This window comes from Pseudonaja textilis, chromosome 4 (genome assembly GCF_049901715.1).
Source record: "Pseudonaja textilis isolate UNSWEBS1 chromosome 4, rPseTex1.2, whole genome shotgun sequence".
NCBI lineage: Eukaryota > Metazoa > Chordata > Lepidosauria > Squamata > Elapidae > Pseudonaja > Pseudonaja textilis.
This window is the reverse complement of record NC_141993.1, coordinates 52,095,089-52,117,915: the sequence shown is the minus strand read 5'-3', so window position 1 is coordinate 52,117,915 and position 22,827 is coordinate 52,095,089. Positions and strand designations below refer to the sequence as shown.

The 22,827-nt window shown below is 34.8% G+C and overlaps 1 protein-coding gene across 2 annotated transcripts in view; it reads left to right on the top strand.

The window, feature by feature from the left end:
* Window positions 1-2,042: 2,042 nt before the first annotated feature.
* UGGT1 (UDP-glucose glycoprotein glucosyltransferase 1) overlaps window positions 2,043-22,827 on the top strand; it is a 49,049-nt gene continuing 28,264 nt past the window's right edge. For both annotated transcript variants that reach the window (XM_026701280.2, XM_026701279.2), the window contains exons 1-19: window positions 2,043-2,260; window positions 3,723-3,859; window positions 4,194-4,276; window positions 4,628-4,758; window positions 5,536-5,648; window positions 6,605-6,779; window positions 7,893-7,989; window positions 10,893-10,971; window positions 11,177-11,277; window positions 12,322-12,421; window positions 13,322-13,382; window positions 15,847-15,938; window positions 16,059-16,209; window positions 16,665-16,784; window positions 17,653-17,738; window positions 18,395-18,530; window positions 19,598-19,729; window positions 21,295-21,459; window positions 21,824-21,944. In XM_026701280.2, the coding sequence (XP_026557065.2) occupies window positions 3,735-3,859; window positions 4,194-4,276; window positions 4,628-4,758; window positions 5,536-5,648; window positions 6,605-6,779; window positions 7,893-7,989; window positions 10,893-10,971; window positions 11,177-11,277; window positions 12,322-12,421; window positions 13,322-13,382; window positions 15,847-15,938; window positions 16,059-16,209; window positions 16,665-16,784; window positions 17,653-17,738; window positions 18,395-18,530; window positions 19,598-19,729; window positions 21,295-21,459; window positions 21,824-21,944 (2,068 nt within the window). In that variant the 5' untranslated portion in view covers window positions 2,043-2,260; window positions 3,723-3,734. The remainder of the gene's footprint in view (window positions 2,261-3,722; window positions 3,860-4,193; window positions 4,277-4,627; window positions 4,759-5,535; window positions 5,649-6,604; window positions 6,780-7,892; window positions 7,990-10,892; window positions 10,972-11,176; window positions 11,278-12,321; window positions 12,422-13,321; window positions 13,383-15,846; window positions 15,939-16,058; window positions 16,210-16,664; window positions 16,785-17,652; window positions 17,739-18,394; window positions 18,531-19,597; window positions 19,730-21,294; window positions 21,460-21,823; window positions 21,945-22,827) is intronic.

Here is a 22,827-nt window from a genome sequence, read left to right as displayed (position 1 = left end):
GGCTAAGTCAGGTGTCGCGAGAGGTTGAAGCAAAAGGAAAACATGCGATTGGTCGCCTACAAGGAGGCAGAACACCTAGGCTTGTCTCCGCCCACTAGCTACAGGATTGGCTGGCCATCTCCCATGGAGACGGCTTCGGGAGGCAGAGCAAGGGTCTCCTGTGCCTAGAAGTCGGCGGGAAATTGGCTTGCTATCGGTCGGCGGGAAGGAAGATAGCTCGCCCTTTTTAATTTTTTGTTAATTGGCGTGTTTTCCGAACGACAAAAGCAAAAGCAGGATTATTTTATAATCTTCCGTGAAGTTTTTCTCCATACATAAACAGACCTGCTCTTCTATCGCGCGCGTATTATTACTACAGTATGTAATAGGTTGTTCAAGCTGTTGTAATTACCGCCATCTGTCTGACAAATGTTAGGCAACAACCTTAAAAATCTCTAGCGCAGCCAGTTGAGTTGTGATGCTCAGGAATTTCAGTCGCTCAATTCTTTGTTTTTAATCCCCTAACATTTACAGGAGCCTCGCATATTAAGTAGACTGTGTCTGAAATAAATGGCATTCTGTGTTAACACAGGAACAATAGTCAGCCTTGCTGGGCTGATTAGCCAAATTATCTTAATCTTGAAGATTAGCAGAATTTATCTGTTGTCATAGATCATATTGAATTTAAAGTGTTTCTCTACAAGTTTCAAAGGATTTCAGAACATGGCATAAATTACATTTACTTTTTATCTTTAAAGCTTTAGAGAAATTAGACATATGAAATATTTTCCAAGGTTTTCTACTGGTATTTCTCCCTGGTGCTGGGCAAAATTCCAGGTTTAATAAGATTTCTATCTGAACTCAACCAGTATTAGAAAGAATATTGTTCAAAAGCACTATGTAACAAAAACGATTCCAGCTTTATAAGCTGTAACAATTTCCTGTTTCAAATATATGGAAATAATATTTTTCTTGAGCCACACAGAATTCTTTATAGCATTCTAATTGTAGTTGGAATTGATTCTGACAGGATTAGCATCTAAAAGTAGTTATATTGTTCTGCCATGAATGGAAGTCTTGTATAATATACATGAATTGACACTAGAACCATTTTCTCAATTATAATATAGTGGCTCCCTATAAACATAAGTTTTCCAGTGCTTGTATGAGGTGTAATTTCAGGGATTCTCACTAAAAGGTTTGCTGAGTTATGATTCCAACTACAAGTTACTCCCTGTCTCTTTCCTTCCTATCTCAACTGAAGGTTCAACTATATGGGAGAGAATGGCCCTCAGAAATTCGTGCTCATTGGAGGAGTCATATAATGAACGAGCTGATTACAGAACAGGAAATAGATGCAGAAGTAGAGCAGTGTTGGTGTCTTTCTTGTAACTGCAGCCTAAAAACATAGGCCTTAGAATCTACTCTCTGCTTTCGTGTGCATTGCTTAAAGTGTGAAAGGGGAGAGGGACTTTCATTTGGGAGAAAATAAACTTAAATAAGTTTGGCTAAAAAACTCGAAATGAAAATTATTTTGGTTAGCAATAATGCTCACTTTTCAGTTTTTTTAGATTTCTCCAGGTAAAGGTAACGTAAAGCCCTTGAACAGTTGGGATGGAACGGAACACTCCTCGATTCTATTGTGCACTCTCTACATAGAGTAGAAAGCAATTCCCATTGGTAATCAATGAAAGGAGATTATGCAACTTCTTTATTTGTAAATGGAAATAAGAATATATGCATAGGCAAAAAAGAACACGGCCCGTATTACCAGCACTTCAACTACTTCACACAAGAAAGACAAACTTTAAAAAAGCAGCAACCCTACGGTATTTAATAACGAGAGAGCGGAAGCCAACTTCCCACCCTCTTCTGGTGCACCTTGAAAGCTCTGCTTTGCCTCCCGAAGCCATCTGCACGGAGGACGACAGCCAATCCTGGGGCTGGTGGTCGGAGACAAGTCACCTAGGCGACCAATTGAATTTTTTTCCTCGACATCTCGCGACACTTGACTTAGTCACCGTTCGGATCTCGAACTGCAATTCCCAAGGTTCCTTTCGCCACCCGCGGCTCAGCCAATGGCCGCACACAACGAGGCGAAAATCTCACCACGGTGGGCAGGGTAACCCGAGACCCAATCGTTCTGAGGAAAGGGCGGGTGGTTTGCTGCAGCGGCGGAAGCCACGCTCCTGAGCGAGCCCCCTCGGTGTCAGTGCGTGTCGTAGCGCTTCTGGTGCTGGGGACGTTTCCGGAGGGATCTCGCCGCTGCTTAACGCAGAAGGTAAGGATCGAGGGAAGGGTTAGGCTCGAGGAACCTGCCGTTCCGTCCTGCTAAACTTTACGTCAGCGTTTCCCCCCCCAGCCAAGTGCCTTGGGTTGTTTTCATGCCGAATCCTCACGGTTACGTTGGGTAGGCAGAATGGAAACTGCAGTATAACCCATTTGGTCTGTCAACACTCTGGGGGAGGATCGTGTCAAGTTCAGTTATGCCCAATAAGCTGCCGTCAGTTTTAGGCTGATCTTGTGCCCACCCAACCGGTTTCCTTTTCCTGTATTTGCAAAGAGTAAGTGAAAGCGCCTCCTGGTTTTTGTGCCGGTGTCATGTAACTTAAGCAATCGGCACTTCTTTTTTTGTTTTAACTCTTGCTAGTTTGGCGGTTGGGAATGGAGATCATCCGATCTTTTTAACGAATTCAAAATGATCTGTGTCTTTTCTGTGAAAGGAATGAGAATCGGAAAAGCCGAAGAGCTTCCATTCTTTGTTGTGGGGAGGTGGAAGAAGAGAGAGCAGAAACATCTGTGGTGGGAATTTGCTATCTGGTGCTTTCGGGGAATTTTGTGCCTACAACTTTATGTTTACATATATATTTACTGTATTAAATTTGTATGGCTAGCTATCTACTAGAAGGAAGTGTAACAAATGCACAAAACAATAGTTATAAAAACTATTTGACTGCAAAAGCACTGGTTCTCTGATAAAACTCACATCCATCTTAAACCACAGTCTCAACATTAATCAACTTCCTCACATCCTGACATCTTTATCTGGGGAAAAGGCAGATTTTCACGTTTTTCCTGAAGGTCAGCGGGGTTGGGACTGCATGCATACCTAGTAGGACTGGGGGTGGCTCTACCATAAGGCAGGGCCATGACAGAGAAGGTATATTTCTGAGGTTCCCACCAAGTGACACTGTTTAATCAACAGCCCTCTAGTTGTATTATATACCACTTGATATCCTGCAATGCCTTTGAACATCAGGGGACCATCTATGCATAGAAAATCTGCATTGATGCAATCCAGTCTGAAATTGCTGTTGCTTTCTTATTCCAAAGAATGTCTAATAATTAGTCAAACTGCTCCAGAACTTCAGGAACTATCCCCAATTTCTTCTGGAACTACACTGGGTTCAATTTCAATAATTATCTCATGTGACCAACATTTAAAGATAATAATTATCTGACATATAAGGAGGGCACCAGACTAGTTACTCCTGATCTTTAATTAAATAAGATCAGGATTCTCAATTGTGTAAGTGTTACTGGACTTTCTTCCATGAAATGTACTATGAATAGTGGATGTTGTCATTTCTGTACCATAGATTTTATTATCATTAAATCTCTTCTAGAAGTGCTTTTAATTTTTGTATAGAAGTCTGATAATCATTGCAAATCTTCGTACTATTAGTGGATGGTTTACATTTCTTAAGGACTGCATTTTAAATATTAATATTTTCACTTTTTAGTGTTTTTTTAAGATGGGGACTCTTATTGCACTTATTGGAATTTGGATGACCTTCTCCCTAGTTGAAGCACATTCAAAAGCTGTTACAACATCCTTAACTACTAAGTGGTTTTCCACACCTCTGTTACTTGAAGCAAGGTAAAAATGTTGGCAGTGTCTTTTTTCCCTTGAAACATTTTATGTGTCTAAAATCTCATTTATTCATTTTACAGTCTTGTATGTCTTAACAGTATTATCGTATGTTGCTGTGAATTGGATGGTCTTAGAAAGTTGATGAATCAATGTATAATTTCAATGTTGTAACTATATGCAGGTAAGGTAAGGGCACTGGTTTACTTAAAAATGCCCATTGAATTCATAATAAAATAACATTTGAATCAAAGTCTTCTAAATTGCAGTGGGTTTTTTTTTGGTTTTTAAAATTTAATGGACACAGTGCTATCTTTTTTAAATGAGACACATTTTTTTCCAGTGAATTTTTAGCAGAAGAAGACAATGAGAAATTCTGGAATTTTGTTGAGACTTGCCAAAACTTTCAGTCATCTCATCATAATGGTAATTGTTTTTATCCTTATTTGGTTTATCAGTTAGATATATTATTTAGCCTAGAAGATTGGTTTTTTTAAAGTAAATATCTTCATTACAGCTGCAGAATATTACGTTTTGATATTCATAATTGGAAGATCAGACTGTTCTGCAGTCAGATGTGGATGGCAGTGAGATTAGACCTGCCTTAATTGTTAATGGATTCTTTATTTGTTTTATGTTATGATTTTGCATTTTACTCTAGGCAATTGTATTCCTTATTGGAAGAAGCTGGATTGTAAAATCAACTGAAACAATTGTTGTTTGAAATCCTTCTTGTGTTCCCCTGTAAACTAAATATCATATCTTGTTCATTGGTAGGTACTGATTATTCCTCATACAATGCAGTGCTGCAAGCTGCTTCCCAGAATCTCTCACCTTTGCAGCAAAACTTGTTGAAGTTTGCTTTGTCTTTACGCTCCTATTCAGCTACAGTTCAAGCCTTTCAGCAGGTTAGACAAAACATTGGGAACTTTGTGGTTTTTTAAAGATTTTCTTTTAAGCAATAATAATGCAATAGAAAATAACAGGTTGCTTTTCCTTTTAACCTATCAAGACTATATCTTAAAGTTACCCCTCACTATTAAAATTGATTAAATTAATTGGCATCACATTTGGTGTTATCCTACTGTAGTAACTACTCTCTATCCTTCCATTTTGCTGCTGATCAAAAAATAAAGTCATAGTAATACTGTAAAATTATTGCATGGAAACTCTCCTATTTTGATTGGAACAGTTAAAATTGCAAAAGCAAATAACTTCTTTTTTTTTAATCTTTCTTATTGACTGCCATTCTTACCATGAACAGTATGCATGAAAATAAAACAAATTTGCAAAGAGAAAAAAAAGTGCTGAAAGAGGTAGAAGAAAACTAATCAGATTATTATAAGATTGTTCCCTGTTTTTCATGTAGCTCAGTGATCATTTATTTCCTCAATTGTAAATTAAGTGACAATTTATTTGTGGGATGTATGACTGGAAAGATTGGAGAAGTTAATTTTATATTACTTGCTTATATCTATCTGGACTAAAAGCAGAAAAATTATGAATAAGTTCTTATTCAAGTTTTAGCCCGTCAAAATTATTCCTTTTCACCATTTAGTTTTATTGATCAAATTATGCTATGCAGATGAATCCACTAAGATACCATATACTAAGGTCCCACTGCTCTGATTATAATTAGATAGAAGCTGTCATCATTTTATTAAAACAGATACATTTTAATACAGATAGCCGCTGATGAGCCCGCACCAGAACAATGCAGTGCATTCTTTGTTGTTCATGGAGAGAAGACTTGTGAAGCCGACAGACTTGGAACACTCATACAGACAGCTTCCAAAAGGTTGTTTTGTTTTTTGCCAAGACATCCTAAAGATCTCATTTGTTACTGAAGGGATTTTAATAAATATCATATTTTTTTATAGATTTTATTTCTGGAGAATATGTAAGCCTTGATAAAACATTCTTGCTCATTTTAAATAATTCAATATTACTTGGAAAATGTGGAGGTGATCTTAAAGAGAATGGATATTGATCTGTGATTTCAGGATTATTGCACCAATGAAGGCATTTTGATCTTTTTTTTAAAAAAACAGTGATCTAAGAAACGGAAATAGTTTTTTAAATTTAATATGAGGATTTCTGAAGATCGATTAGAAAAGAAGAATAGGAGGATTATTGAAATAATATGTGGGGAGTCCCCACTCTCTTTATACAGGTCTTGACTGTAATAAGTATTTAATCTGATATGCGAAGAAGCAAGCAAATAAATGCTTTTCTTCAAAGTCCTCATTCATAAACTTCAGTCTGCTTGACTTAGCAAGCAAACCCCTTAGTTTTCTTTTTCCTATATTTTGTTACAGTGATAGCTTTCACATTTAGTGATTTATAGTATTCTTTCAGATATAATTGTTACTAAAATAACATTTGGGGCTAATTTGGATCAAAGTATCATTAAATGAAAGTGTAGGCCTTGTCCATTCAATTTCATCTGTTTTCATTAGATTGGAGCTAAGGTTCTCCTACGTGGCATTCCTCCCGTCTTCTTCTGAAAATATCCATTGTAATAGGAGTATATGTATTTCCAAAGACAGTAAAATCTATGTCATTTGGAATATTACTTATGCTTTCTTATTTCAGAAAACAGAAGAATTAGTTTCATGTGTGCATGAATTGAAAGTTTATGTGTCTCTCTTTGATCAAATATTGGATGACAATCAAGTAATCTTTATATACTGTTCTCTGGCACCTGATTTAATAAAGCACTGCTTTTATTTATATAATATTCCCTTGCTCCAGGCCAAAACCTTTTATGTTCAAAGGGGATCACAAGTACCCAGGATCAAACTCTGAAAGTCCTATTGTAATCATGTATGCTGAGATTGGCTCAAAGCAGTTCTCTGAATTTCACAGACTTCTTGTATCAAAAGCCACTGCAGGAGAAATCAGCTACGTTCTTAGGCATTATGTTGCTGTAAGTTCTAATACTATCGTACAGAGCAATATTCATTGTTTATAGATGTTTTATCTTTATTCCAGTCTAAAATTGAAAGTGCTGGTTTTTATTTTGTCTAAAGGCTTTTATGAAATCATAATAATTGCTTATACTGTTGCATAGGTTTGTGGTTTTCTTTCACCATATATTTCCAAAGAATTTTGCAAAATACTTCATGTTATTTTTATTAGTTATGGATGGCATAGTGGTAGCTATTTGTATAGTTGAGAGAAAATTAAACTGAAAAGATCATTGTGTTGCATTCTCATCAATCTGGATTTAGTTATTGTTTAGATATACATAAGATTCAATTCTTACTTTTCTACTTTTTAACATTTTATTAATGATTTAAGAGGGAGAGATTTTGAGATGATCCAAAATCAGATACAGCAACTAATATCATACAACATTTAAAAAAAATGGTCTTGATAAGTCAAGAAGGGTTCAGAAAAGGCAGTTAAGATGATTAAAGAATATTTCTCTTCTTCAAAGAGAGACATAATGTTTATGCTTTGAGAAGATGATAGGTATGATAATGCTTTTTATATACTTGAAAGTATCTCTTGGAGAACACTTAGCTGTCTTCTCTTACTCTAACAAGCAAAACATAAAATAATGGATTAATTTTACAGAAAAATATAATCCACTTGAATTTTAGGAAAAACTTCATAATTGTAAGACTACTTTGCAGTGAACTCATTTCAGAGTATTAACTTGCCACCTGGAAATGAATACCATCGTAGTCAAAAGCATCCCAATATTTCTGTCTAGAATAATGTTTTGTTCCAATTCATTTTTTACATTTCTGGACTTGCTGGAATCATAAGATTTTTAGATAAGTAGACCATTGTTTTCTCCTAACCAAAGGCAGTTTCAAGAAAACAAGAGATTTCCTATTGCAGGTTCCTACTACAAACTCCTTTGATTAATGAAAATTCTGAATTAATTTGTGAAGTGCTTCATAGACAAACCTCAGCACTGTTTAAATATGGTTGGGTAATATAACTGATAGTCTTGCAAAGTTGTAAAAAATAATCTAGCAAATGTTTTGTTGAACAATATTCATGTGATTTTACTTTTATTTCCTTGTAGAATCCAAATAAGGAAAAAGTCTACCTGTCAGGATACGGAGTAGAGTTGGCCATTAAAAGCACAGAATATAAGGCTAAGGACGATACCCAGGTGAAAGGTGAATTCCTACCTTTAAAAGTAGTAATAGTTTCATGATGAAATAAGATATGATGAAAAGTTCATTGTGATTCTCTTCATAGCCTAACAGTTTTTCAGGGCATTTTAAGGCTACTTATTTATAATCATTATTTCTTTATAGTATTTATATACCTTTCTTTATCTAGGAATGGATGTAGTTCCAGTGTTTATATTCCTTTCTTTAGCAGTGCAATTTGCATATCAATAAAAGAAGGCAGCTCCTCTCCTCAGGTTTACAAACTGAAAAAGTCATGATATAAAAAGGAAGGATAGCCTTGGTAAAGGAAGAAAAGGATACTTTAGTACTCATTCTTAATGGTATAAGCACTTTAGGCCTTTTGTCCCAACTCAGTGGAATTCTTGTGGAGAAAGAGAAAGTCTAATCTGGCTTATTAGGGCTGCAGCTGATAGAGAATGCCATTTTACTTTCTCTTCCCATAGACCTTTATTGATATATTTACCCCTGTTTATTTTCTATAAAGTGGGAGACTGAGTTCTAGTCCCAGCTTAGCCATGGAAGCCAAATGGATGACTTTGGGCCAAATACTCAGCCCAGCTCACTTCACAGGGTTGTGATGGGAAAAATAAGATGGAGTTTTACACCTGTTTGCCACCTTGAGTTATTTGTAAATGTTTAAAGGTGGGATATAAATAAATAAATGTTAATCATAAACCATCAACACTCAATAAAAAAGTCAGCAAATGACATTGTCCTTGTTTGATTTTCTTGCCACTCTGGATTTGTCTCTTGGTTGCCTAAGCAATATTAGACTAGATCAAGGAACTTGTTTTTAAAATTGACTCCCTATTTATATGATTCTATTTCATTCTGTACTTTGGATAGAGCCTCTGTTGAATTCTGTCAGTCAAGGAGAAGATTCTGAAGATGTTATCCAGTTCCTTGACTTAACACTGATTTGTTATATGATTTGCTACTGGCTTCTGAAGGATTAAAAACTCTTTCTTGGAGATTTGATACACAACAAAATCGAATTCCTATCATACAGTTACTTGCCTAGTGTGATTCCCCCTTTTCAATAAATTTGATTATGAATGAAGACAGCGAAGTGATGTATGTATGAAAAGAACAAAAATGATGTATGAGCCAGTTTGGTGTAATGGTTAAGGTACTAGGCTAGAAACTAGTAAACCATAAATTCTAATCCCATTTTAGGCATAAAGTCAGCAGGGTGACTTTGGATCAGTCACCCTCTCCCAGAAAGTCCTAGAAGAAAGAAACGGCAAACTATTTCTGAAAAACCTTGCCAAGAAAGCTACAGTGATATGTCCAGAAAATTGCTAGGGCTTGAAGGCATCCCCCTAAAACAAAAATTACCATATTTCATCAATATAATCCATCCTGATTGTTATTAATAGCTTTAAAATCTTGAAAACAAGAGAATGTGTTGACTTTTCAAAATGTCTTATTTAACTACTAATAAAAACTATTCTGATTGTTTTTGAGGCAAAATGAAGAATGACTATTGTTGCATGCAGTTCAAGAACAGAATATAGAGTAGAGTAGAGTATCATATTGGCCAAATGTGATTGGACACACAAAGAATTTGTCTCTGGTGCATAAGCTTTCAGTGTACATACAAGCAACAAGTGATAAATCATGATCATAATCAAAAGAAACAATCATCATATATCATAAGATACAACACTCAGTGATAATCATAGGATGCAAAATAAGCAATCAGCATAAATTATAAGATACAAACAACAAAGTCATAAGAAGCTAAGGAAATAGGTACGTAATAGGAAAGATGAGAAGGATAATAGTAATACAGCCCTACTAAGTGGTTTGACATCCCAGGGCACAAGATAGTGTTGAGGGAATTAGTTGTTTAGTAGAGTGATGGCATGGGGGGAAAAGCTGTCCTTGTGTCTTAGTTGTTTTGGTATGCAATGCCCTATAGTGTCGTCTTAAGGGAAGAAGTTGAAACAGTTTATGTACAGGATATGAGGGGTCTGTAGATATTTTTACAGCTCTTCTTCTGGCTCATGCGGTATACAGATCCTCAGTGGAAGGCAGGCTGGTTGCAGTTATTTTTTCTGCACTCCTAATTATCTGTTGAAGTCTGTGTTTGTCTTGTTTGGTTGCTATGCCAAATCAGACAATTTTAAAGGTGCAAATGACAGACTCAATGATTCCTTTGTAGAACTGTATCAGCAGCTCCTTGGGCAGTCTGAGTTTTCTGAATTGTTGTAGGAAGAGCATTCTTTGTTGTGCTTTTTTGATGATGTTTTTGATGTTAAATAGCAATACCAATAGCACTTAGACTTATATACCACTTTATAGTGCTTTACAGCCCTCTCTAAGTCAGCATATTGCCCCCAACAATCTGGGTCCTCATTTTACCCATATCGGAAGGATGGAAGGCTGAGTCAACCTTGAGCTTGGTGGGATTTGAACAGCAGCTAGTCAGCAGAAGGGGCCTGCAGTACAGCACTCTAACCACTGCACCACCGAGGCTCTATGATGTCCATTTTAAGTTCTGAGTGACTTAAATAAGTGACATCTTTTAGTTAAGAGAAAAATTTTCAACACTAATCTCCTTTGTAGTCCATAGATATGATGGGGTTAATGAGGAGACAGCATAAAAGCAGAACAATCAAGGTAGTGGGGATAATTGGAAATTGCCACCCATTTAAAATGTGGCCGTGATAACAGGATACGAAATACAAAATCAAGATCAGTAATATGAGACTCTTAAGAAATGGAAGAATGCTCATTATATTTTAGAAAGTATAGGGATTATCCTCATGTTAGAAAAATAGAATTGACTTGCTTTTGTCCTAGCCTGTCTTCTCTGTTATTGACCTTTTCCTATCTATTACAATAACTTCATAATTTACATGTTGTTCATAATTTTGTAGGTACAGATATAAATTCAACAGTAATAGGTGATAGTGACCCAATTGATGAGGTGCAAGGATTTCTGTTTGGAAAATTAAGGTAGGTCATTGTATATGTGGATAATCCTGCTGAACTTTTTCTTTAATATTTCCAAATCAAACATTCCAAAAATATTGCAGTTTTGTTTTTCCTCAAACTAAAACCTATAGGAGTGTGGAAAGGTAACCTAAATTCATGTTGACCAGGGCAATTGTTTGTTTATTTGATGATTGAGATTGATTGTCTGAATTTTTTGCCCTTTCAGGCAATCACATCCCCATTTGGAAGAAGAACTGAAAGAATTAAGAAAGCATCTTGTGGAAAGCACCAATGAAATGGCACCATTAAAAGTGTGGCAGTTACAGGGTAATCTGCCCTTAATAGATTTGTCATTTGGGTCTGGCAAATCTGAAAAATATCCTCAATGTAAATTTGTGATCAGTTGTCACAAATTGATCACATCCTTGCTTTGGAAATAGTTTTGTAACTTCCGCATAAAGTATTCTTGTGACAACAAAATTATTCACACATATAAATGTGTTTGGAAGTGATGCAAGATTTATTTTTTCTATATACTGTAACTTTGCAGGGACTCAGATATTGGCAGACATATGAAGCCATCTTAAAATGCATTTAGAGTATGCTAAAATGGTTTAAAACATTTGAAAAACAGCTTCTTTGAAGCTATGGTAAAATGAAAATAAGAGCATGGATTACATAAGAATAGAAACAAATACAGTAAATTTGTGATATGTGGGTGTAGGCATGCACCTGCTTAATAAGGTAAAAAAACTTAAAGGCCAAGTTGTTTTTTTACTTTACTAGGCAATTTCAATTTGACAGTTGTCATTTTAATTTATTAAGATATTCAAGAAGATGTCTGTAATCAAATTGATAAAATGTTTATTTGTTTTCTTGTGAAGTTTATTGTTCTATCAAAAAACATTCTGTGATCATAGTTCAATAAAGCAACTTCAAAGCACTTTTCATCTACTAATTTCTGGTCAATTAGAATTAGCCAGAAAAATCATAGAAAATCCATAGATTAAAAATCCATAAAAAGATGGGGAACACTACAGAATTTTCTCTTACGTCCACGTTAATACTTTATAGTGAATAATATTGTTCATTGTGTTTATCTAAACAATATAATTTAAATATAATTTAAACAGGTATGGGTATGCTTGTAAAATTGGGTAATATCTTTACTTTGGGTGACCTTTTTGAGATAAAGTTACAGTTTGCCTGTATTTTTTAAGTACTTAAAAAGTGAAATGATATGACATACTAGCTTGATAGAGTGAAAGACCCCAAGTATGAATCCATCAACCATGTGAACATTGTCATTAAACTTATATTTTTGATTTAAAATAATTAGTTTTTGATTGAACCAATTGTTTTCATTTACAGATTTAAGTTTCCAAACTGCTGCTCGTATTCTGGCTGCTCCCACAGTGGATGCTTTGACAGTCATGAAAGATCTGGGTCAAAATTTTCCTACAAAGGCTAGGTAATTATTCTTGTTGCTCTTAAGTAGATGTATAAATAATATGAATTAAGAGAACAGAGAAGAGTCTTCATTGTAATATGTGAAAAAAATATTTGGGGGGGAGGTAAACAATATTGGAATTTCCTTTTGGGAATATATCCGTTTCTATTTGATCAGTTCACCCTATGTGCATGATGGACCCTTATGGGCTTAAGAGGGAACTTGGGGTTGTTCCTAGGGTCATGGTACAAGTTCAGCCAAGGCCTTAGTTGCTGCTTCGCATGAGAGAGCGACAATAACTTTGTACTGGATTACACCTATTTACTCGCCTTATGTGCTTGGATTCAGAAAGACTCTCTGATTTTCAGAGGAACTCTGGGTGATGAAGCAGTATAAAACATGCCTAGAGCTTTGCTGAAAGAAAACAAAGAATGAATCTGATTCAGTGCAAATAAAAGCCTTTCTTTAACATTTTCCATCCTTATTGTGTCTGGAGAAAGACCCAGCCAGGAATCTTTTTAGGATAGTCCATTCCCTTGAGGGTAATCAAGAGAAATTCCCTCCTTGAGTAATTTCTATTTCCTCCCTTGGTAATGAGGGACTAGATATTTTGAGTCCCTGTAAGACCTTTTTGTAGAAGAGAGTAGTTCTGCTTGCCTTGAAAGATGTGGTTCTTTGCTTTCTCTTGAAGAAGCCATTGCTGGACTCAATGAATCTAGATAATTTTTATCTAGTCTCCGACTTTCCTGTTTTAAGAAAGGTTGTTGAGATTAGCTCACAGTTCCAGAGGATTTCTGGAGGGACTGGATTATCTGGACCTTTTCTAGCCATAATACTGAGGTGCACTTACAGTACCCTTAATTTAGTAAAAGAAAAATTGAAATGGGACAATGATTTAATGGAGTATTTGGCTTTTTGTAGGGCAATTACAAAGACAGTTGTTCCTTCAGAACTGAGGTCAGAAATTGAAGAGAACCAAAAGGTAAGATCATGTACATAGGAATATATTCATAGTTAAGTGGGGATATGTTCTAATCGGATGGTAAGGTGAACTAGTAATCTATTCGTATACAGTACAGTATTTATTGTCAGATTTCTGCTCTCCCTTTCTGTCAAGATAACTTTTTATACTGCTAAGTACTTTCAAACAAATAGTTCTTTTAAGAATAGATTATAGTAATAAAATGCTTACATTTTATATTTTTTAAATTTCTGCAAAGCTTGTTCAGATTTTTAAAAAGCAGAATAATTGCAGAGTATCTCTTTTCACACAAAAATATTGCTCAGTGACATCAAATAGCTGTTTAACATTTTCTAATATATGGATAATGGTTTGAGCATTTGTCATGTAAAAGCTTTACACACACACACACACACACGCACACACACACAAATGAAAATAAAACATTTTTATTTATTTCTTGAGGAATGCAAATTAAAAATACCTTCCCCTCTCCCCCCCTCCCCCGGAAATGATGGTTTTCCTAGATAAGCTCTTGCAAGAGTGGACATTTTGCAACTTAACTTGGTAACCAATTTTCTCCAGAGAATGTTGAAGTACGTGCTGACTTCAATTTATGTGAGCAACACTATGGGACTAGAATTACCTGAGGAGAAATGCAGAAAGAGCGAATAAAAGGGAGGCCATGGGTAAATTGAATAGTATTCTTTCTTTTTTTGGCTGTAGACAAATCTGGTTTCTACATTGCTGTTAGTTCTAAATGCTCAGAAATATTGAGCCAATGTATTCATAACTAGTTTGATTCTAAATATTTCCTTGGAGATAACAGTTAGAGATTACTCATGAGAAACCGATATTGTACCACACAAAATGAAAGCTAGAAGGTTTAGATATTTAAAAAATCTGTGTTATGAATAGGTTTTTCTATTTAGTCATAATACAGAAATTGATGTTGTTATATTTGTGCCTTTAAATAAATTCCTCACTTCTGTCAAGATTTGTGGTTCATTGTGAACCGTTACTTGATTAATTCAATATAGATCTAATTGGCAGAATAAATTCTGTGATCCCCCTTCCATCTATATGTTTATTATCTATCTCTTCAAACCAAAGCTATCTTTTGTCTGACAACTGCTGCCTAATATTTGTTTCATTTTTGTAACTGTGAAAAATACTCAGGGACAAAACTATTTAATGAGCTCTCAAGAGTCCTATTCTAGAAATAGAATTACTCCAGAGGAATTGGATTGTCACAACACTAAGGAAATAAATGATGGGATAAACTTAATATAACCTGATGTCTGACCAAAATGAGGCAGTCATTTATGACTGAGGACATCCTCTTTGACTTGCTTTAAATTAGCATCCACCCAACCTGGTACCATCAAGATAGACTGGGACTGCAGCTCTTAAAATTCCAAGTCAGATGGCAAAAATATTGCTTTTTTTTGGCTTTCTTTCCTTGAAAAGATGAAATATTGTGGCCAAATTCATCATTTTAGCTGATTTAGCATGCACGTATTATTTATCTGTGATGACTTAACTGTTCAACTTAGATTTCATTCAGCCATCATATTAGATGTTGCCATCCATGAAACCTTTACATTTGTGTAGAACGCCCTGTCTTTATGGATATAACTTCCTTTTCCATCAACCATTTTGCAATCATTTATTCAACTGTTGTTAGTAGTCATAGATCTTAAAGCTAGTCGTTATTTCTTTCCTTTTTAAAAACTACACTAAAGCTCTACTCTGGTTATATTTATTTCAAATAAATATGCATATTTATTTTTGTGACTCTATATTTAAAAGTTTAAATAAATGTTTTATTTCTATGCCCGTGGGTAAGTAGATGATATGTAGCCTTCTCCAATCTGACACCTTGCAGTTATGTTGGTAGAGCTACAGTACAGTATTAATACTTCAGGAGAATACCAGGTTTGAAAAGGCTGAATTGAGTCTTCCTTCATCTTATTTTTATATGGGCATATAAATTGAAATCTTACAAATAGTAGCAGTAAAATAATAGAAAAGAGGGAGTAGGTACCGTGTTATTTACAAAATGTTAACCTCTCTATGCTGACATGAAAGTGAAAAAGATCAGCTGCTCCCTTAAAGTGAAAATCAACTTGTGATTAATATGACTTACTACAGACAGCAAGATTATGCTTAATTTAAAACGTATTCTCTCATTATTCTGATTCTGCACAAAGCCAAACTATTTATTTCACTATACATGATCAAAGCTGATGCAGCATATTGTCATTTTATTAAATAGTAGGAAAATAGGCAAAATGAATTAACTCTAAATGGGAAGGTTAGGCCAACCAAACTCAAATCCCTCAATCTGGATGAGAATTACATGTAAATGTATATTCATGAACAATTTTATATCTTTATAGGTGAACTTTGAGAAAACTATACAAAAATGGCCACTTTCAATGCTTCAGATTGTATTAATGGTTTTCTTACATTCTTTTTCCAGTACTTCAAAGGGACTTTAGGTTTACAATTGGGAGATTCGGCCCTATTCATCAATGGACTGCATATAGATCTAGATACACAGGATATATTTAGGTATGAACACTTCAGAATGTTCCTTCTTGCTTAGAATTCAATATAATAATTCTAAAAGGCTAGAGTACATCAGTACCCATGTTTAAAAATTTAATGTATTATGATTTATGATTTTTCTAGCTTATTTGATGTCCTGAGGAATGAAGCTCGTGTTATGGAAGGGCTGCATAGTTTAGGAATTGTCGGGCGTTCTATGCACAATATGCTGAAGTTGAACATCCAGCCATCTGACTCTGACTATGCTGTAGATATCAGAAGCAGCGCAATTTCAGTAAGTATATGCTCTGTCTATGTTATGGTGATGTGATGACTTTAATGATATTGCTAGGAGAACTAGAATAAATTCTTTGCGCAGAGAATTTGCACTTTAGCAAAGAAGCCCAAGGAGTGAACAACTTTTTCAGCAAAGTGTTTGCTCTTTGGAATATTAAGACAGAAATAGAGGGGAAATAATGCTGTATCACAACATTATAATATTACATATGCAATGGTATATATTCATACCCAACATTTTCATTTAATATCTGCTGCATTTCATTGTTTCATTTAAGTGGAATCTCTAAACGTGATATTTAAGTAAGTGGTAAAATTTAGCTTACCTTTCTCTAACTTAATATTTTCCAATTGTACTGTCCTATAATGGCCATGCCAATGGAAATATGGAGTTGTGCTTAAAGGTTCTGCTTACAAAAGCTAATCTTAATCTTGGGAATTTGTTCTTTATAGTGGATCAATAATCTTGAAATCGACAGCAAATACAATTCCTGGCCTTCCAGTGTCCAGGAACTGCTTCGTCCTACTTTCCCTGGTGTGATCCGACAGATAAGAAAAAATTTCCATAATTTTGTGAGTAATATTAGTTTACACTAACTTTATTCTAAATAGCCAAGATAAGATGGGATTATATTTGTTTATCTTTTGCCTTCTAATAGTGCAGGGGTGTCAAACAGGTGGCCCGTGGGCCAGATGCATCACGTGCAGGCCATGCCCACCCTGGCTCCACAAAGGCAAAAAAAATTGCAATATGTCATGCAATGTGATTGAGTTTGACACCCATGTAACAGTGCATTTGGATCAGATACTTCAGTTTTATTCTGGGTATTCATTGTGTTCTTGAGGCTGATTATAATTTTAAAAGGTGACATTCTTTCATGAATCACCTGACAAATTTGAAGGAATAATCCACCCAATATTAACTTATGAAGTCGGATAAAACAAATGCCTGCATTTGTTTATTTGTTTGTATGAAATATGTAGCTGAAAGGAAAAGATGAATTCTTCTGCATTTAGTTAATAATGGCTTTCTTACTAGAAACAATAGTAAACTAGCTTCAGAAACTGCAGTGTTATCTCATTTTAATTCTGTTCTAGCTGTCAGGATAAATCCTTATCTATAAGGAACAGTATAAGTTAGGGTTAGCCATGTGGAGAAAGAACATTATAAAAACTTGGATGGAGATTGTGGTTGTTCATGCCATGGATTTGTGCATTGCTTTAATTTGATTATATGTTAAAGATCTAATTATTAGACAACTGAAGCTCTAATTTAGAAAGCTTTTGAATTTGGCCACACTTGGCCACAGTTGTACATTGGGCAGACCAATTTTAAATATTAATATATTTTTGTTTATTTGTCTGCTAAACCTAATTGTACATTGTGCTCTTTCAGAAGTTTTGAATGAAATTCATATTCCTAATTTTGTTATACTTTCAGGTGCTTCTCCTAAATCCATCCCATGAGAGTTCTGCAGAATTGCTAGGTGTGGCTGAAATGTTCCTGTCTAACCATATACCACTGAGGTAAAATTGCAGCTTTTTTTCATATTTTTGAAGCTGAGTAATATTCTCATTTATTCTACTTTTCGATCCTGAGAAAAGAAAACATTTCAGCATGTTGAAATTCTCATTAGTATTCATGTAATCTTCCCACGTCTTTTTCCTAGCCATCTGGGAAAAATGATAGAGAGCCCTTTTTGTTTGTTGACAAATATTGACAGAGTTTGTTGACAAATGTGATACACACACACACACACACACACACACACACGTAGGTGGTGTTGTTTTCTCCAGTAAGAGGAACCTTAAAACATTTTCCCATGCCTCACCATTTCTGTGTTGGTTTTGTTATTGCACAAGTACATGATTTGGTCTGTCTACAAAGTTATGTATCATGTTTAAGAACTTTTATGTTTATTTTTGAAGCTGAGTAATATTCTCACCTTGCCAAATTTTAGCTATATATAACTTTCAGAGTACTTGACATATTTAATAACAGCAGAGATTAAATGGTTTATTTATGCTTGATTGATCCATAGTCATTCCCATTCTATTGGTTACAGTTAAAAAATGGACAGAACCTGCATTTACCAAAATGATAGATATTGCCATTGAATCATGTACCAATAGTGTTCATGCTTTCAATTTTTGAATATGGTTTAATTCTTTCTTTTAAATAGGGTTGGCCTGGTCTTTGTGGTTGATAATTCTGATGATGTTGATGGGTTACAAGATGCTGGAGTTGCTCTCCTTCGAGCATATAATTATGTGGCACAGGAAGTAGATACAAATTATGCATTTCAGACAATTATATCTGTGAGTAATTTGTCTCATATGAATGTAAATATATGTCAAATAGTTTGACCCTTGCTTGTGATAATGAGAAGAGACACCCAAGTTATCTCTTTGGTATTATTGGGTTTGTTTATTTATTATAATCAAATTTATATGGCTGTCTATCTCATAGAAAATGACTTTTATTGTCATTTTATTGTACAATAATCTTAAAGAGTTAAAGTCAATTTGTTCCTAAAACCTATTTGTTTCTGAAAAGACTTCCTTCTGAAAAGGCAAAGCATCTTTCTTTATTCTTCAGGACAGACTGCCTGTGATTTGTCTAAGAAAAAGAGATGTAATATTACCTAATGCATCTTCATTTTTTTCTTCTCATTCTGTAATTATACTGATAACAGTGAAGGACAATATATACCTTTCAGGGAATTTATTAAAATTTTTCTGTCTCTTTCAATTTCCACTCTCTTTCCTCTTTCCTTCATTGCCATTATATCTATGCTATGAGAAGATAGCTATCTCTTAGAGAAGAATCATATGCATTATACAGAAGGAATTTCCATCTCTCCTAACTGTAATGGTATTTATGTTCACAACTGATTCCCTTCTAGAGGCTCATTTAAATTAAATTAACTGTCAACTCACGAAGCATCCCTGATCTGCTCTCGAATTGTCATCCCTTCATGAGATCATACTAAAAACTTTCTTCAGGGAAAAGTCAGAAGAATTTTTTTTTTCATCAATAAGAACTTGTAAGAATTATAACAAGAATGGTGTTTAATGCATTTAAAAATGTGTGTTTTGTGATATACTAACCAACCTTTCAATAAATCAGATCATAAATATATTGTGTTCCTATACAAAACACTGAACATATTTGTGAGGTTAAAAAGATGCGATACTCCTACACTGTCTTGTTTAGAAATATATTTTTGGGTGGGTGGGGAGTTAGCAAAAAACAAAGCACTAAGGCATCATGGTCAGTTTTGAACAAGTTTGGAGAAAGAGAAAAAGTGATGCCAAGCAGGTATTCCAGGAGAGATGTTTCAGTAATCTTCTGGAGATTGTGTATTTCACATTTCCCTTTACAGATGTATAACAAAGTGAATGCAGGAGAAAAATTGAAGGTGGAACATGTGATTAGTGTTCTTGAAAAACAGTATCCCTATGTAGAAGTAAACAGCATCTTAGGAATTGATTCTGCCTATGATCAAAATAGGAAGGTAAGGAATTCATATTGTTACTATTTATACTGTACTTTTTAACATCAGTATATAAAGCATACATATCATACTTTAGATGCATATGGAAAGGAATTACTACCTGAGGTAGTATCAAAAATTTAAGTTAGTAAAATAACTTTCTGTGCGGGAAATAAATTATAGGTACTCAGAGAAGATTATATCTACCTTTAATATGTCAGGGTTCCAAGTAATACACCCATAACAAACAAAATTCTGAGGCAGGTAGATTCCTCAAAGAATAATTTTGTTGGATATATCGTATTGGTACAGTTTTGGTGAAAACTGACTTACGGTTTTAAAGTAAAAAAATTTCCCTTTCCGCAAACAATCAGTCACATGGTCCAATCAAGGTGCTGTCCTGTTGCCTGGTAACTTCACTCCTCCTCTCTCTGACCAGGTGTGAGAATGTCCTTGGTTCCCAGGAGAAAGTATTTTGTCTTGGCTACAAAACCCCAGCTGTCTCTATTCCCCGCTCCCTATCCCTCAGCTCCAGTATGGCAACACTGAAGCCTCAAAATGGCTTTGGTCAGGACAGCTTCAGGGTTGACATAATGATTATATATCAAAATAAGAAGCAAGCAGTGCAACCTTTTTTCATTATTGAGGTTAGAAAACCATTGTGATGAGTTAATTCTATGCATGGTACTTAACACCAATATTTACCAAATGTATGCCCCTCTCCCGATACATTGGTATTATCCATAATGATTGGGAATTCTTAAAATAGTACCATGTTTCTCATATAATAAGGCCGGGTCTTTTTTTTTTTTTTTTGAGCCCTGAAAAAATGGCTAGGCTTTCTTTTCGGGGGTGACTTAATTCCCCCCCCCCTTGCATCTTTGGGTGGGCGGATGGTGACGGCCTGGATGTTGACCTCGGCGTTGGTGGGGCACTTCATATCGGGGTCAACGCAGGCAGCCCCATATCCGGGTGTACTTCCTAACGGCAAGCCCCCCCCACCATTCCCCCCCATTTCTCATGTTTTAATATAGGCCTTAACTTGGGGGGAGGGGCTTAATTTCATTTCATGCCTGTAAAATATGCTGGGACTTCCTATTGGGGGAGGCCGTATTGTTGGAGAAACAGGGTAGTTACATCACACCTGAATTAGGTAGGAAACGTCCCGGCTTTGAACTTTAGGGAAATTGTTTTAAAGGTTTATTTTCATTATTATATACCAATAGATCAGTGCTTTTCAACTTGCGACTTTAAGGTGTGTGAGCTTCAATTACCAGAATTATCTAGCCAGCTTTTCAACTCATTTCTATAGATATTTCAGCACAAAATTCTTTTATAAAATATTTCTTAAATATATAACAAGCTACTAATTTTACTGGCTATCTGGTCTACATATAGAATATTTGTTCAAGATGTTTGCCTTTAAATTAGATTGAATCAATAAATAATACTGCATAAATAATGTGACATACTGTAAGCATATTGTGCTATGTTGGTACAGTTTATTCATAAAACCTATTAATGGAGTATGTAGTAATAGAAAATAGGAAAGTCATTGTATGTTCTCTGTCTTCTTTCTATTTCAGGAAGGATATAGTTACTATGAACAGACTGGTGTTGGTCCTCTGCCCATTGTGCTTTTTAATGGAATGCCACTTCAAAAAGAACAACTGGATCCAGATGAACTAGAAACAGTAACTATGCATAAAATCTTAGAAACCACAAGCTATTTCCAAAGAGCTGTGTACCTGGTAAGTTAGATTTCTGATTAACAAGAGTTTCAAGAAATTCATCGAATATTTTTGTAGTACAGCTTATTTTGTGTTCCTTAAAGAGCTTTAGATCTAGATTTGTCAAGCAATCTTCACTGTACTACCAAATATTTTTAAATGGACTATATACAATATACAGTATATCTAAAGTAGTTAATGTGGTATAAGATAAGCTATTAACAGAAATAAATCACCTTTTTAGTGGGTGTACAGAAGTAACTTGGTAGCAACCTTATAATAGTGGAATATAACATGTAAATGATTGTTAATTTTTTTAATGATTTATTTTATTATTCTGATTTTCCAAATAATTCCAGCATTTTGATCTTGATCTGTGTTTCAGGGTGAATTATCCAATGATCAGGATGTAATTGAATATATCATGACCCAACCCAATGTTGTTCCAAGAATCAACTCTCGGATATTGATGTCTGACAGAGAATATCTAGATTTAACTGCAAATAGTAAGGCCAATATAAAGCATTTTTAAAAAGCATGATCTGGAACATAACAAAAAAGTCATTGTTTCACATAATGTTCATAAGCCTGCCCCCCATCCCCCAGTTCTAGTTTAATCATAAGGAGGCAATTGAAAGCATAGCCCTCCTTTGTAAACCAACCACAATTGTTTCTTTATTGTGAAAAACAAGAAATTGATTAGCTTACACTACGGAATGTTTTAAAAGACCCAGGATCAAAAACTCTGGTTTATTGTTTAAACTAACTCTAGCTTGTCATAGATTAAATGAAATAACAAACACGTGCTGTTTTAAAACAAAACCAATATTTCCAAATTCTTATTGTAGTCACAGAAGGTGAAGAGAAGAAGATACATTTCAGAGGAACCTAATATTTAGCAATGATACCAATAGTTGAACTGTGGGGTAATTAGGCCTGTGCAAGCTTGCAGATGTTTCATTATCCAACTAGGAAATATCTTCAATCCTAGAAGAAGTGGGGTTTGTCTCTGTTTATCTACAAATGGCTTGCCCTATCAGTGTTGGTAGGAATGTTCTTAGTGGTTCCTTCATTAGATTGTTGTTTACCATTAGTTTGTTTGTCTGAGTCAGTATCCTACTCCCTTATTGTACTGATTATTATTATTATTTTTTATATTCGGGTTTTTATTTTATAACACATAATTCAAATTTCAATTAAACAGTGTATTGTTTTAGTACAAATAGTTTTAGGAAATAATCAAAATGTTTACAACGATATTCATTACATTAATATTGATTATAGTAGTGTTAGTAATAATAACAGCAATATTATTTCTTTAACCCCTTATTGTACTGATGATGTTATCTAGTTGGGTAATGAAATGTCTGCAAGAGAAAATCAAGCTCA